The sequence below is a fragment of the Xiphophorus hellerii genome, chromosome 20 (assembly GCF_003331165.1).
Source record: "Xiphophorus hellerii strain 12219 chromosome 20, Xiphophorus_hellerii-4.1, whole genome shotgun sequence".
NCBI classification, from domain to species: Eukaryota; Metazoa; Chordata; class Actinopteri; order Cyprinodontiformes; family Poeciliidae; genus Xiphophorus; species Xiphophorus hellerii.
In genome coordinates, this window is record NC_045691.1 from 1,920,010 (window position 1) to 1,935,451 (window position 15,442).

At 36.4% G+C, this 15,442-nt stretch overlaps 1 protein-coding gene across 11 annotated transcripts in view; it reads left to right on the forward strand.

Moving 5' to 3' along the window:
- Nucleotides 1-15,442, forward strand: part of ptprt (protein tyrosine phosphatase receptor type T) — a 334,801-nt gene that overhangs the window by 231,586 nt on the left and 87,773 nt on the right. For 3 of the 11 annotated variants that reach the window (XM_032549167.1, XM_032549174.1, XM_032549176.1), the window contains one exon: nt 10,096-10,125. The exons of 7 other annotated variants lie outside the window; for them this stretch is intronic. In XM_032549167.1, coding sequence (XP_032405058.1) covers nt 10,096-10,125 — 30 coding nt within the window. The remainder of the gene's footprint in view (nt 1-10,095; nt 10,126-15,442) is intronic. One more of the 11 variants, XM_032549168.1, reaches the window with a different exon arrangement.

The following is a 15,442-nucleotide window of genomic DNA, read 5'->3' on the forward strand; positions in this document are numbered from 1 at the left end:
ATTTTATTGCAGTTTAGTTTAATTATATAATGGCAATTCTCAACATGCATGTAAAAGCAATTTACAAAGAATTAAATTTAATCCAATCACACATATGTTCCAACTGATCCTAGTTTTTGATCAGTTCAATCAACTTCAATTAATTATTCTGTATATATTATTATTTATACACTGATTTCCATCATTCACTCCTTCTATTACAGATAACTACGCACTAATTGTACTCGGCTGTCGTAATAGATCTGGATACAAAATTGTTGTTAAATTCAGAGTTCTATATATTGACTATTTTAATCTAATCCCAACCATAATCAGCCTAGTTATTTATATATAACAAGAAAATGTTAATATGATTTATCGAAGACCCTTGTTGGAAGGTATTTTTCGCTATAAAAGTTGACAAATATTACTTTTTAGTTGTAACTTATTAAACATTTTTGACCTCTGTAGATTACATAAAACAAAGGAATGCATTTCCATTGGTTTATAAGGAGGAGAAAATAATGACAGTTTTTTAAACTGTCATTGGAATGATTTAGCCATCAGATAGTGTGTATAATGAATAATCAAACACTTTAGACATAGCTTCAGGCTCAGTGTATTCTCATTCCACCCTGGAGAAAAGCACAAATCCCACAGCAAAATTTTATTGTTAGTTTTTGCCATGGAGCATAACTAATTTAAGGCAGTAAGAAGATTTACAAATGTGGCTGCTTAAAATAAATACAGACAAACTGACTCATGCAAAAGTGTCAAGTATGAAAGCAGCTAACACACAGTTTGATTTAACTGCTAGAAAAGTAATTTTAATGGCTCTGAGTAGCAGTTGACCTGAGTCCTCAGTGAGAATCCTGGTTCTTCACATCCAGTTGCTTCTTCTACCACCTGGTGCAGATATTCATGCCTAGTTATTTATATATTTATTTATATATTTATATATCTGTTGTTTAAAAAACAACAGAGAAAACAGTTAATTTCCTACCAGATTGAGAGACAAAGTATTTGAAGAAACCGATATCCTTGTTAAACACTACTCACAGTTCTAGCTTGGGGCAGCAGTGCTGCTGACCTCCTACAACTTTTGGCATTAATGTTGTGCTGACACAGTTCACATTCAAATATTAATTGCTGCGGTTACAAATCCCCATTCTGTTGAAAAGACTCAGAGAATGTGCTGTCCTAAGCAACACTTACAGACGAGAGTGTGAAACATGAAACACCTAATATATTAGTCTGAGTGACACGTGTGTAATTTTCTCTTGGCTGTTTGAGGGCTGGGAAGCCACAAGGAGTTTAAGCTCTACTCAGCACCATTACACAGCCAGATCTGTGACACTTCACAGCTTAAAATGCAGGCTTCTCTATTCCTCTGAGAGCTTTAATGCATGCCATTACACAAGTCCTCATTTATGCACCAGCACATATTCTTTGTTTTCCTTCATTGCTAAAAAGTGCATCTTTTTAGCTGTACATTTAGCTTTAAAATGGCTGCATGTGACATTTGGCTTTCATTATTTAGTGGAGATCTAGGCTAACTAACATGAAACACTTTTAGTGAACATTCCCCTATATAGTCGTACTGCACACAGTCAATTTCTACTGATATTGTTTTTTGTGCACCAGATTTTATGTGCAATACTTTTTAGTAATTTACTTTGATGTCTTGTAAAAATAACACCACCATCCTGCGGTGTTGTTTGTACATGTGTCATCCACCATCATAAATTTTATGACAGAAAATTAGGCAGAGAAGCGATAGTTTTGCCCGGCATGGTGCAGGCTGTTGTGGGAGCAGGTTGGTGTAATTGAATTGTAGATCAGAATAAACAATTATGTAGGAACTGAAACCAGCCAACCGCCTCCAGTATTAGGGGAAAAAAGAGGTTAAATAATTAGTGAAAGTTTGTAGGTTAGAAATTGTGTTTGGCTCTAACAAATAAAATATAGATGGATGATTAAGCAGGGGGATATGTGGTAATATCTTTCCAAATGAAAGTGACGCTTCTTAAATATCTCCACCCACACTGTTCTGGGCTCTGAGACAATCTGAGCAAGCAGTGGATTTGTCTTTCTCCAATATAATCCTACTTTACACTTAAATTTACATACACCTCCTTACTTCAGCTTCACTACTGGATACTGGGCTTCGCTTTTTAAATATTACAGACAGAAACATAGACATCAGAAAAACATGTTTCCATAGATGTTGATACAATATGGAAGAAAAATGAAACTTCTTTTGGTTTCTATCTAAATGTACCACTCTCTAAAATTTAGGAAAAATTTGATTCTGCTGCCCTTTACAACTTTATTGTGAGTTTATTAAAGATTGAACACATTTTCATGTTTTCAGCTTGATGTCTGGACTTTGACTGGGCCAGGCTAACATTTTAACACTAGAGTTTTCTAGAATATCGGAGATAATATTCCTGTTTATGTTTAGATTAAGCAACAGAAAGAGGGCTTCAAATTTGTCTCTAGAGTACTTTGGCAAACAGAAAACCTGATGGTCAATTAAATGAAAGGCGCTGAGTTCTGCAGGCCAAAACAAACCCAAATCCTCCTCCACCAAGACAAGGCAATTATATTTTCATGGTACATTTTTAGCAACAATTCAAAGTTCTTGACAGTTGGTATGAGTTTGATATTTTTTCCAACGTAACAAAGTGGAAACAGCTAATTTGAGCTTAGTTTTAGCTTGACTGTATCAGCAGAAGTCAGAACTAGTGCATAGAAGACGAGGATGTAGGTAGTACACAACAAAAATCCATATTAATCTTTATGTTTTATTTTCACTGAGTGGGCCTTTTATGTGTTCATTTTGATTAACTAATTACATCAATTTTAATGCGTTAAAAAAGTTAACACAATTAATTGCGTTTTTTACATAAAAGGGTCCCAGTCGGCACTTTTGTATTTGCGTCTTTCTGGTCCACCTGTAAATCTGACGCACAGGTTACAACAAAACTGCCTCTCTTGGCTCGTTGGGGGTTAATTTTTGCTTCAAAAACAATTTTATTGGACACTGGAAAACACTGTCGTTGAGTGCAAGTTGTGCAAAATAGATTTGGCCTACCAACAAAACTGTTCAAGCTTAAAATAGCGTCTCAATGCTAAACACGTTGCATCAATGGTAATGTCTGTGTTCACATTTCTAAAGGATTTCTTTCAAACAGCTGACAGGTGTGAACACAGATCCGAAATGTAGATTGTGACTAAAATGTGTCCTAAGACTGAGCCTTGAGTTTCACCTTCTGTGACCTGGAGAAAGACAGAGCTATTCATCAGCACACATTGTGTTTTACTTGCCATGTAATCTGCAAACCAATAGGCAGCTTGTTTGGAGATTCTAATCTAGAGAAGTATTTCTAAAAATAAATAGCTCAAACAAAATAACTCAAAATATTGTAAATCCAAGGCCTTAAACACCATTAAAAAGTTTTAGAGTGGCAGTAACAGTGATGTTTTGCTTTTTAAAGCCTGAATGAAGAGCTTAGAATGTTCTTTTATTCTGAAAAGTCTCTTCAGTTGATCCTAGTCCAGTTTTTCAAATAATTTCACCAGAATACATAATCTTGGGCCTTTAATTATTCATGACTGAGGGTTTGCCTCCTCTTAGCAATCGAAGAACAAATGGAAAACTCCAAACTTTAGAAACTTCCTTTTCAATAATGCTTAGATTAAAAGTTAGAGGCTCAGCAATTAAAACAACATCCAGCGTTAAAATATAAAAAATACTAAAAATACTGACAATCATATCCAGCTGCTTTTCCCCGCAAAAAAATCAGAGAGAGACAAGTTTAAAATTAAAATAACAATCATCAATGGGGCAGCTACAGTAAGTACATCATTAAACAGTTTTTTTTCTAACTTCACTGTTTAATGAAGTTGGTCTCTGAGTTAAGATGACAAAAATACTCAGTCTTAGTTCAAGACTTGAGGGCTTTTATGCTGAATTTGTATTTTTTTCCTAGATAAATTGGGCACATTACCACTGATGCACACTAGCAGTGCTGAGCTGGGCTTGACCCCCATTCTAGATGTGACACATGGCTGAATAATGCACTCTGCAGCTTGCTGAGATAAATGCTTGATCGTGCACTTATAGCACTTTTAAAATAGCTGAGGGCTAGCCACAAAGATTCATATTTTTATACACGGCCCACATTTCTCATTCAGTCCTTTTATTTCTAGTTAAGAAATATTTTTCTCTAAAACGTTATTATTCAAAATGCTTCATGAGCGCTCAGTTCTTTTTTTTACCCACTTTTCAATTCCCAAAAGTGGGTGGAAATTGAACCCAAGTTCCACCACTGGCAAACATTTTTGATCATTGGATTTTTGGAAAAGGAACCATAATTGTTGGCATTAAAATTAATTTCTCATTTTACTTAACATGTCATTCAACCAACTAAGTGATGCAATAAAATTTAAGTTCCATTTTGAGATTTAAAAAAAAAAAAAAAAAACATTTAATTTTTAATATCTGCTGGTTTAAGAAATGCAATTTTCTTTAGGTTTCACTTTATAGCTAAAGCTGAAGTATGCATAATCCTTTTTAAAGGTCTGAGTCTTGAGTTTTCAGTTTGTAGTTTGTATCTATTGTTGCCTGTCAATGATATTTGATTTGTACAACTACATGTATATAAGCATTGAAAGTGTTTACTTTAAATAGACCGTTTAAATAGTGTCTGATCCAAAAATGCTTGCTGGAAGCTACTAAATCATGGTCAAAAGTCTTAGTTGTGCTTTCCAAACTTACAACCTTGCCAATTCATGACAAAAAGCTTAACTTAATAACTTCAAACATTATTTTTGTAACAAACAAAATCTCAGTTTTTGCCTAAAAACGTAGATGCACAGAGGTCGGTCTCCCAGACTGACGAGTATAAGTGTCTGAAATAATTTTCTGCTGTTAGCAAAAGTTACTTGTGTTGCCATGAACGCTTTGCGTCGTAATGTTTTATCACCTACGTTTTCTGGATTATCCATAACTTCAGGACAAATTCATTTGCAGTAAATATGCCTTTAGAACATGGAAGTCTCCACCAAGCTCTAAAATATTTAACATTAGAGTGAAACGATACAGAATTGCATTTCCACCAGAGCAGAACTTCCTCGATATTGGAAGCAGAAAGGTTTGAAGGCATCACAACACACAGCAGAAACATATTTTCTGTCTAAAACCACGTTTTAGGAAGGATTGAAAATCTACAGAATTAGTACAAAATGATGCTCCCCTATAGAAACATCTAGAAAACAATTTTTCTGGAGAAGAAATTGTGAGAGATATTATGAGATCCAGTTCATGAGATCCATGAAATCCACACAATCCGTGTGTGGATTTATTTCTTATCAGCCGGATTGGGGTTTAATCCAAGACCAGTGCCAAGAATCCAGATAGGGATCAAAAGACCCACATAGTCCAACAACCCAGGAACAATTTGCTGTTCTGTGGGTTTTGCAGCATAATGTAGCACCATGTCACAAGGCTAATGTGATTACAAAAGTGGCTCATATACCAGACGACCGGAGGAATTAGGAAACTCCCCAGATCTGAACCCGATGGAGAACCTGAGTTCAGTTCTTAAAAAGCCCATCGAAAAGAAGAAGAATCAACGTTGGAAGTATTGACTCTTCACATAACACAATGTTATATCTGCCAATCTTGGAGCACAGCTTTTTGTATTGAAAGCATATTCTTATCTAGCAGGCAAAATATTTCACATTCAGCTTAGTCATTAAAGTTTTCTTCATATTTTTCCAAGACATTCTTGACATATTCTTGTAGCCTTAATATTACAGATGAAACATATGCAATCTGCACATGATGTTTGTGTTTCCATGTTTTTCAGCTGATAGTATTCATATAAGCCTATGATAAACTGCAGCCATCCTATCAGTGTGGAAATTTGTTTGCAACAGGAGTCATCCATATGTATAAGAAAAGAACTGCAGTCTGCGAGAGGCAAGAAGTGTGTTTAAATGAAATCATCATCCAAACAGAGTAAGAAAAACATAGAATGCTGTATGTGGATGGAGTGATTTCCATAAGTCTATCACAGCTCTGCTTTTTCTGTTTCTGCTTCAGTCTGTGAAAAGACCCACAGATTTATGGATGGCCGTTAGTGAAAGTTTGTGTTTCCCTTTCAGGATCTGACCAACATCCTGACGCTGCGGTTAGAAAAGAAAATAATTCAGGGCCTCTTTACACAACGCTAGAACAGTAAACACAATCATTTTGTTGCCTTTTGGCTTTTCGTTTACATGGTAACAGCGTTTTGGTCGGACAAAAACGCAAAGGTTACATAACAGACTTCAGAGATATTAGACACATAAAGTAAATCATGTCTATGTAAATGCAAACCAAACACATTTCCCAGTTTTCAGCCGAGCAAAACAGCAACAATGGTGGCCCTCCGTGTTCTGCCTGTCCTGCTGCATTTCTCCAGATTATTTGCCATCTTAAAGTAAAACTGCGATATATTTAACTAATGTCCTTCATTGAGAAAGAAATTATGATGCTGATATTCATGCAAATAGATTTTCTTGCCATTTCATGCAAATCTCAAAAGGTGCAGCATCCCATAATGATCCCAACACAGCCCAGATCCTCACCACATCCTGATGTGCTTGAACTCTACCGGGATGCAGGAATGAGTTCAAAGGTCACACCACTGCTGGCACTGGATTGCAGTCCTGATATGAGGTTGTGATGGTCAGCTCTGCTTCACATTTTTAACGACCAAGCGACACCATCGTGTGCTGATGCCAGCTTATGGATGCCCTTCATGTTCCACCCAGGAGCCCTGAGATGGTTCAGAGGTTCTGGAAGTTTTGTTCATGTTGGAGGCCCTCAGGAAACCTTCACGCTCTGCGAAGTCTAATGAGGAATCCACTGCATTCCTATTGGACGAATGACAAACTCACCGTTCATTTGATTTGGCTGATTTTATCTTATTTTTCATGTGTACTTAGGCACAGACGGATACAACAAAGTATTAGGTCCATTTTAGATAGGAGGATTAAAATAACTGACAATGAAGACGCACATTTTTACAAAAATTCTAAATTTTACAAGAACAGAAGCATTTATATTCCTCTGATCTCAACAATCAAGATATTTCACAAAAAGTACTCCCAATTTTTTCTTGATTTAAAGCTTGATTTAATAATAAACCTAATATTTCCTGATGATATAAAGTCAGAAATTTGTGAAAAGAATAAAGAAACCCCTCAAAAATGTACCGAGATTATAAAATCAGATGTTTTCAACAAAAATTATGGAAGTCCTCTAGGATTGAAGTGATAAATTTAGAAAATACACATTGGAATGTTTTCAAATGTTTAGGTGGTAGAACCTGGCTTCGAGAATATCTGAGTTATAATATCACAATTTATTCCATTTAATTGTGAAATTTGACTTTTCAACAACAGATAATATCAGTTTTTTTCATAGTAAATATGTGAAATTACTCTCAAACTTTCTGAGCTTTTTGGGCCATAATTATTTTTATTTCTTTGCAGTGGCCTTCAATAGTTTATGTACCTCGCTTTGGAAGTAATTGTTCTGCAAATTGAAGCTAAAGTTACAGTAAGAAAAATAACTTTATTCATGTGCAAAGAGTATGACAGAGTACTAAAGAGAATAATTACATTGTTAAAAAAAGGATCTAATTCATTAAAGGGAAAAAATAGCCAAGGCAACTTGGTCAAATGTGGAAAGGAGACATTCTGGCACTTTGACCCGTCTCTCAAAAGAACCAAGAATAGCATAAGATACACTGCAGCCTTCAGTTGCTTCAGTTGAGGTCACTACGTATGATTCTTTAATGAGAAAAGGATTGGAAAAAACAGCATTTAATGGGAGCTTAATGGCTAAAATCATCGCTAACCATCAAGAACACAAAGACAAATCTTAGAAAATGAGGAAAAGTATTTTTCTGTGGACTCGTGAGACGAAAGCGGACCTTTAGGGACACACACCTTCCTTTATGGACACACACCTTCCTGTAGGTAAGGTGTGTGTCCCATTCCTTCTGATATGAAACTAACAGAGCATTTCAAAAGAAATGAGGCCGACTGTCGATCATAGTGTTGATTTCCCCTTTCAGGACCTGGACAGGCTGATGAATCCTTGGTTTCTGCTCTTTTGGATTAAGACAACGTCCGGTCATCAGTGTGTGACCTTTGCCTTAAGCTGGATAATGATCCACAGCAGAGCACCAAGTCTGCTGCATAATGGCTGAAAAGTAATATGCAAATAAAAGGAAGATTTGTGGTACAAAGTTTTTTTACCACTGAAAATTTGTGATCCAAACTTGAGCTCAGTTCCACCTGTACTGGATCAGTCTAACCCACACAGATGCAATGAAATGAAGATGTACATGATCAGATTTTATATACGAAGTTAAATGTCACACAGAAACAAATACGTCTCCACTGTCTCTCTGCCAAGCTTTTTTTTTTTACACTTTATTAATATTTATGGGCAGTTTTAACTGCTGTGGCTTTTACAGCCCGGCTCCTAGCGCGCTGCATTTTATTAATATCATAAGGACAATGTCAGCAGAGGCCCTAAAAAGGGGTTATGGTTATGACTGTGTGTGCATCTGCCATTTGAAAAGAGTGCAGTGTGAACAGTGGGTGGGTTGCAAATGTGTTTAAGTGCATGTCTGTTAAATGGGGTGTGTTAGTGTGTGTGTAAAGACTAAGAATTTAAATGTGTCAGCCTTTTCTTTTACTTTCTCCTTTGACCATTTTCTTAAGCTTCAACCATTTTTTCCTTTCCAAAGAGAGAAAGAAGCAACCTGTAGATGGTTACCGTCACTTAAAGCAAGAATGCAGATATTGATCCTTTTAGTCCTACTGGACCTACTGGTTCCTCCACACCATCTAAAGCCTATGAAGTGTGAATTTATGTGTGTTGTTTGTTCCAGTCGTTGGCGTCTCATTGGACGAACGGTGCACGTTGGGGTGGGAAGCCATTGAAAAGAAGTCAAAATAACAGTACATTTTTGCTTGAGGCTTATTTTTTGCGGAGCACTTCTTTAAACCAAACCTACAGCATCAGTACAGAGTGATTTAAACCTTTCATCAGACTGATAAATCCTCCTTATTTCCGTTTGTTCTCTGCATCCATTTCTCTCCTGTCCGTCTTCACTCAGCCTCTCTCCCATTCCTGTCTGAACAAATCAGCCAGTTGGTGATGGAGGCCACAGCTGCGCCTGTGAAGGCCTTTTTGTTGCATAACTTTTACTAAATGGTTGGAAAGCATACACACGACTAGATATGCAGTTATTATAAAAATGAGATATCTTTTTAAATGCCAGTGTAGATTATTGGTCAAGCGGGAGTTTAAGTTGAAGGTAATTAGTCGTCTTCTCTTGCTTTTTGAAGACGTTTCACTCCTCATCCAAAATCTTCAGGTCTGAAGAAGTTTTTAGGATGAGAGATAAAATGTCTTGAAGAAACAAGCACTTAAGATATGCAATTTTAATTCTTTCAAATCTAACCTTGAGTGTGTACAGGCATTCATTATTTCTTAAAGATTAAGCTGAAGTGTGTAAAAACCCAACTACCACAATGATGTAGTGGTTTCATTACATCATTGGGCAGCAGCACTTTAAAAAGTTTCAAAATGGCCGTCTAACCCTTCCAAGATTGTTGGCCAACAACTCTCCTGTCTCTAAGGTCATCACAGCTTTTCTTCGCTTAAATTTAACTAAAAACTTTTGTAAGACAAACAAAATGAAAATGTTGTTTTTGTTTTGCATTTCAGCAATACAAAACAAACTAATACAAAGCAAATCATTTCAGATATTAACTTTGTTGTACAGCTCAAAATTACAATAAATACAAAATATCTACATCTAGATAACTTAGAGGGCCTGCAAAATGTATTATTATTATTTTTTAATAAAGTAAGGAAAGTAAAGTGGGGAGTAAATATGAGGACACAAACAAACTAAATTCCTAGCTTGTGTAGGCTAACAGATTTATTTTTCACTCAAATCATGAACTAATCCAATGTGTTTGTCTTCTTCTGGGTTTTTGCTCTGTTGTCATCATCGGCCTCACCTCACCATGCTTCAGAAGACATGCTTATTCCTACTCTTATTACCTGTAAGTAGAGACTTCACATCAGGAACTCCTGCTTTCTCAGCCCATCGTACGTTCTTTATGTTGAAATGTTTGTCCTGTTTAGCTTTTACCACACTTAACTTTCTAAAATAATAATAATTGAGAGCATGGTTTAAAGACTCTCATATTTTAGGACAAACAGTGCATCCTTATTGCAAAAACACTTTTGAACATCAGTAAAACTACCATTTAGTATTACATCTCATATTTAGTATAATATCTCGAAATGTATGTATTTGTTGTTTAAGTTGTTTTAAGTTTATTCTCAATATGTATTTAGTTTTACACATTTTGCAAGTTTCTGCAAAAGTAGGATCAAATACATATTTCCATTTTTTGAAGGGAATCTGTGTGAGAAAATATACTTTCCAACTTTAGGGGGAGAAAAAACTCAAGTATCGTCAGAATTACAACAGTATCACATCCACTTGCTGACATTTTCACTGAAGATTTCTGCATTTTGCATGTTTTTAGTTTTTTTTACTAAACCTGCCTTTAGGTTAAAGCTGCAGCATGTAAAGCACATTTTATATATTAAAAAATGTATTTTGAGACATGTATATGAGACAGAGAATCTGTGAAAAGATCAAACTCTTCCCTGAGCTACTATTTCTGTGTGAAGAAATGCACCGCTCCAGAGTCAAAGACAACCAATCAGAGCCAGGAGGAGGGTTTTAGTGCTGTCAATCAACCCCAGGTATGTGCTGTTAAATGTGCTAATGGTGGAGAAACAACCGTTTATCCGCCATCGTTGGTGTAGTGAGCCTTCACTGCAGGCTCTACCAACTGCATCACACCACAGAGCAACAGGAGAGAGACAGAGGGAATGAGCAGCGCCACATGAAGGGTGATTGACAGCATTAAAACCCACCTCCTTGATCTGACTGGTTGTTTCTAGTTAGCACTGGGAGAAGGCAGAGGGTCTTAATTTTTTTTCACTTATCTCTCTCCTACCATACTGTCATGACATGGTGACCGTTTCAACAAATATGTAAAAAATGTATTTATTTATAAAAGTTACATACTGCAGCTTTCTTTACCTTTCATTTGGTAAAGAAAACCCCAAGGTCTGATTGGCCTGTAAAGGTATTTGCTTCAGTAAAAATACTCCAGAGACTTTGGGATGGATCAATCTCCCCCTGGGAACCAAACACAATCCTCTTTCCTTGAAACTAACCTTGAATCCACACAGAAAACACTGAACCAAGTTGGTTAGATCACAGAGAGAAACTTTGGTCCATTTCCCTCTCACCAATTCATTATTTTGGCTCTGCACTTAAGTCACTGTGTGCTTGTTTATTTCCGCCAAGAATTAAGGACATGCATAGTCATAGATATCACATATCATGAATATTTAGCTGCTCAGTATTTTCAGGAGAACTTTCATTTATTTTGCTTGAAAAGTGATTTTAGACCACGTTAAACAATAATTGGCAGCTTTGATGAAAAATATAAGGAAATAACGACATGACTGGATCGTTTCCCATAATAATTGAGAAATACTTCAACATCTGTTTTCTAAAATTCTTTGATCTAAATTCAGGACTAGGTTAAAAACCTAAAACATTTTTAGTACAAACTCTATTTTTGTTGCAGGCTGATGTGTTTTAAACTTATGTTATTTTTTTTGTTTGTCCTATGATATAATTTGTTTATTATATGTAAAATATTGTGATAATTTCCACACATGCTGATGCAGAAGGGAACATTTGAGTTCAGCTTCCTCTGGATCGCCTGCATGCCCTGCCTCTTAAAGAGTCTCACCCTAAAAGGTCAATGTAATTCACTCTTATCTCCTTCACCAAGTGGCCATTTCCTGCTTATTAACCACTTCTAATGAAGAGCTATTATAGCTGTCTTAAGGCATGCACAAGCACGTAATGACACACTCACACACACACACACGCACACACACACCGCTACATGCTTACCTGTGTGCACGTCTGCACTCTTTTGCCCTGAGCTCATCTGAAAATCCCTGCAGAGAATCTCTGCTTCTCAAAGCATCTTCAAAGGCCTGGAAAACTCTCTAAATCTGGTGTGAGTCCTAACTAAGTGGAAAAATCATGGCCTGGCCAAAGTTTCTCCTAAAACAGCTCCCCTAAGGCTCTTTGGCAGCAGCTAAAACTGCTCCTTCATGGAGAGAAACTGGTCCATCTGGAGTGACAGCATTCAACAGACTGCTTTTAATTTTGACTTTTTTTTTTTTTTTTACCCCTCCAGGGGGTCTTTTGTGGGCTCTAGTGTCCCTTATATGACAGTAGGCTGACAGGAAACGGGGAAGGAGAGGGGGGAAGACATGCGGCAAATATCACCGGGTCCGGGAGTCGAACCCGCGACGGCCGCGTCGAGGACTCAGGGCCTCCAAATATGGGTCACGCTATCCACTACGCCACCACGGCACGCCCTTAATTTTGACTTTGATGCTCAGATTTAACTTTAACTATGTTAGAGAAACATATGGAGGGGTAATAACAGATTGTAATGCAAAGCGAGTTTCAACATGAAGGATTGTTTTAACCCAAACTATTACTATCAGCTTCACCCCTAAAGTTTCCTGGATAACTTGGTTTTGCTGTATTCACCAATATTTTATTGTTTTAAGCAACACATGAGGATTTAACAGCTTTTGCTCAAAAATATGAGTAAAACTAAATTTATCTTCAAAACTCTAAGTTGTGCAAAAAGAAGAACTAAATAAATTAAATAAGTTTAGTGTCTTACATCAATTTGTAATTCACAAAAGGAAAATCTCACTATTTATATAGACCCATTCAGTAACTAATTACAAACAAATTCTTAAAGGCTTTTATCGCATTAATTATGGTGAATACATGAAAACATGACAATAAAATTTAAGTACATCAGACCAATTAAAAAACCCGTACTACAGAAATGCGAGCTTGAAGAAAAGTATCTTTAATTCCTGCTTACAGGATGTCAATTTTTAATCAGACATATTTGTTCCATATCGGAACAAATACTTAAATTTATAGAATATGATTGTATGTGGAAAAAAACACTCCACTTCTAAATAAAACAGTTCACTGCAGTTTTTGAAAGAAATATCATGTCTTTAAGCAAATTCTTACAGCAGATAATTTAACAGCAGATAGCCATACTGCAGTGTTTACTTTTCTTTTCTTTTTATTTAACCATTATTTTACCAAGAAGTCCATTTGTAAATATGTTCAGCTCATTTATTAAAAGCAGCTGTTATACCATGAAGCTAATTGAGTAGCAAAAACGCTTCTATGAATCCATAGTCGAGTTAAATAAAGCAAAAATAGTTTATTATGCTGTTAAATAAATCTAAATGCAGGTGAATACATTTACATTCACATCTACAGGGGTAGCCTGAGGAGCCATCATATGAGGGGGGAATTTAAATGTGTCAGGCTGATGCATGCCTGCAGTGTGTGTGTGTGTGTGTGTGTGGTGTGTGTGTTTCTCTCTTCACCACAGCCTGTAGCTCCCCATCTCGCCCTCCCTTGTCTGGGTTGTGATACTCAGATGAAAGTTTGTTTGGGTTTTGCCTGCAGCCTCCTCTGGAGCTACCGCTGTCATCCTGAGGTGACTGACTGCCTGTCTAACTGCAGACTCTAGCAGGGGATGGCTCCAGGATATTTGAGTTATTCAGCTGCCAGCCGGCTGGCTGAGGCCAGCCCAAGCATAATACAGGAGTTTCTGCCAATTCCTTGACAAGTGAAACAAATGTTGCTCCCCGTGTTTTACTGGACACCTCCGGGTCGGCCTGTGGATCCGCCAAGCACCGACTGAAATGATTGCAATCCGCTGTTCAGGTTCATATTTTCTCTTTTGAAGAAAGTGATGGTCAAGCTGCAGGTGAAATACTCTCACTTTTGATGAAGACCTGGTTAAAAACCCCCCCACATATCTAAGAAACTCCAAAAGAAACAGAATTTGCTCTGAGAGAAATAATGGCTCAACATCGGTTCATGTAGTCACAAAGAGAAACATTTTTCTCCTTTGTGCTTTTGTATTCAGGACAAAGTAACTTGGTTGCCACCATTTACAGAAAAATTTACATAAATTACTACAAATGAAATCTGTCCTGTCAAGTCATGATTTCTCTGATTATCTTTGAATTTTTTGAGTAAAGTTAGAAACCAAGAGATTTTGTTTTGCTGTAGGATAAAGTAGAAACAGAACAACAGACGCAGATTCAATGGCAAAGATTTTAGGACTTTGAAGATCTTTTCCTCTAACATTTATTGCCACTCGTATGGTTGACGTGCGCCTAGCATCAAGACCTGCTTTGTGAACATAAAAGTAATTGCTGATTGATAACTTATTAATCTCTTGATGGGTTTTCAACCATCACCTTGTTCTGACTTGACCTGGACAAGAACGACGACTTAATATTTACTAATACAAAGGATTTGAGTATTTTATTTCAAACCAAATATCTGGGCAGAGACTTCGGAGTCTCACCTGTTCTCTTCTGATTGGTCACCACATTCAAGACAGTTAGCTTTAATTGAGCAAAGGATCAATCAGGTAGCTCTTAATTAAACATAAGTAACATTGGAGTTTATATGCACAAACAAGGCAGTAGAACTGGATTAATTTTTAAATTGGTTTCCTTCTAGAAGTTTAAGGATTTTTATAGAATCGTTGCATAATTTTATACAGTTTAGGGGCGACTGCTGTCCATGAATGACTTCTCTAAAATGCTTAAAACTGTTTAATAGTTTAAACATTAAATATTTCCTGATATGCATTATTACACACATTAGAAACCGTTTTGGATTTTACAGCGAACATCCATGGTTTTCTTAGAGGTTCACCCAGCCAGAGCCATGGAAAGTGAATGGCACTGTGTGAAAAAAAAAATAATATTAGCTAAAATGAAATGGGGAAAATAAACTCTTTATGTCTTTATATTTTCACTGTAAATTAGAAAAATATAGACTTCTGTATAATTGGATATTATCAATCAACTTATGATGCTTTAAAATTTTCATGATGTCCTGTGCTACCAGACAACCAAAAATATCATTAGTTTTTCTTTTTTTGTTCTGGATAGAAAAACATTTACAATTTTCTCTCTGAAGCAAGTTTTTCATTTTATCCTTAAGAATCTTGTTGAAAAAAGAAAATGTACACATCTTCGTCTGTAAGCCATTCATGCATTCAGAGGTAAGTTAAAGGGTTAGGTTCTGATTTAGTCATGTTTGCCCTGCTGGTTAATGTGAGTTTTATCAGTGTGAACTGTTGAGGCAGCAGCTGGGTCAGGAAGCTGCAGACTCTATTGGTTCAATATTGATGCATTATT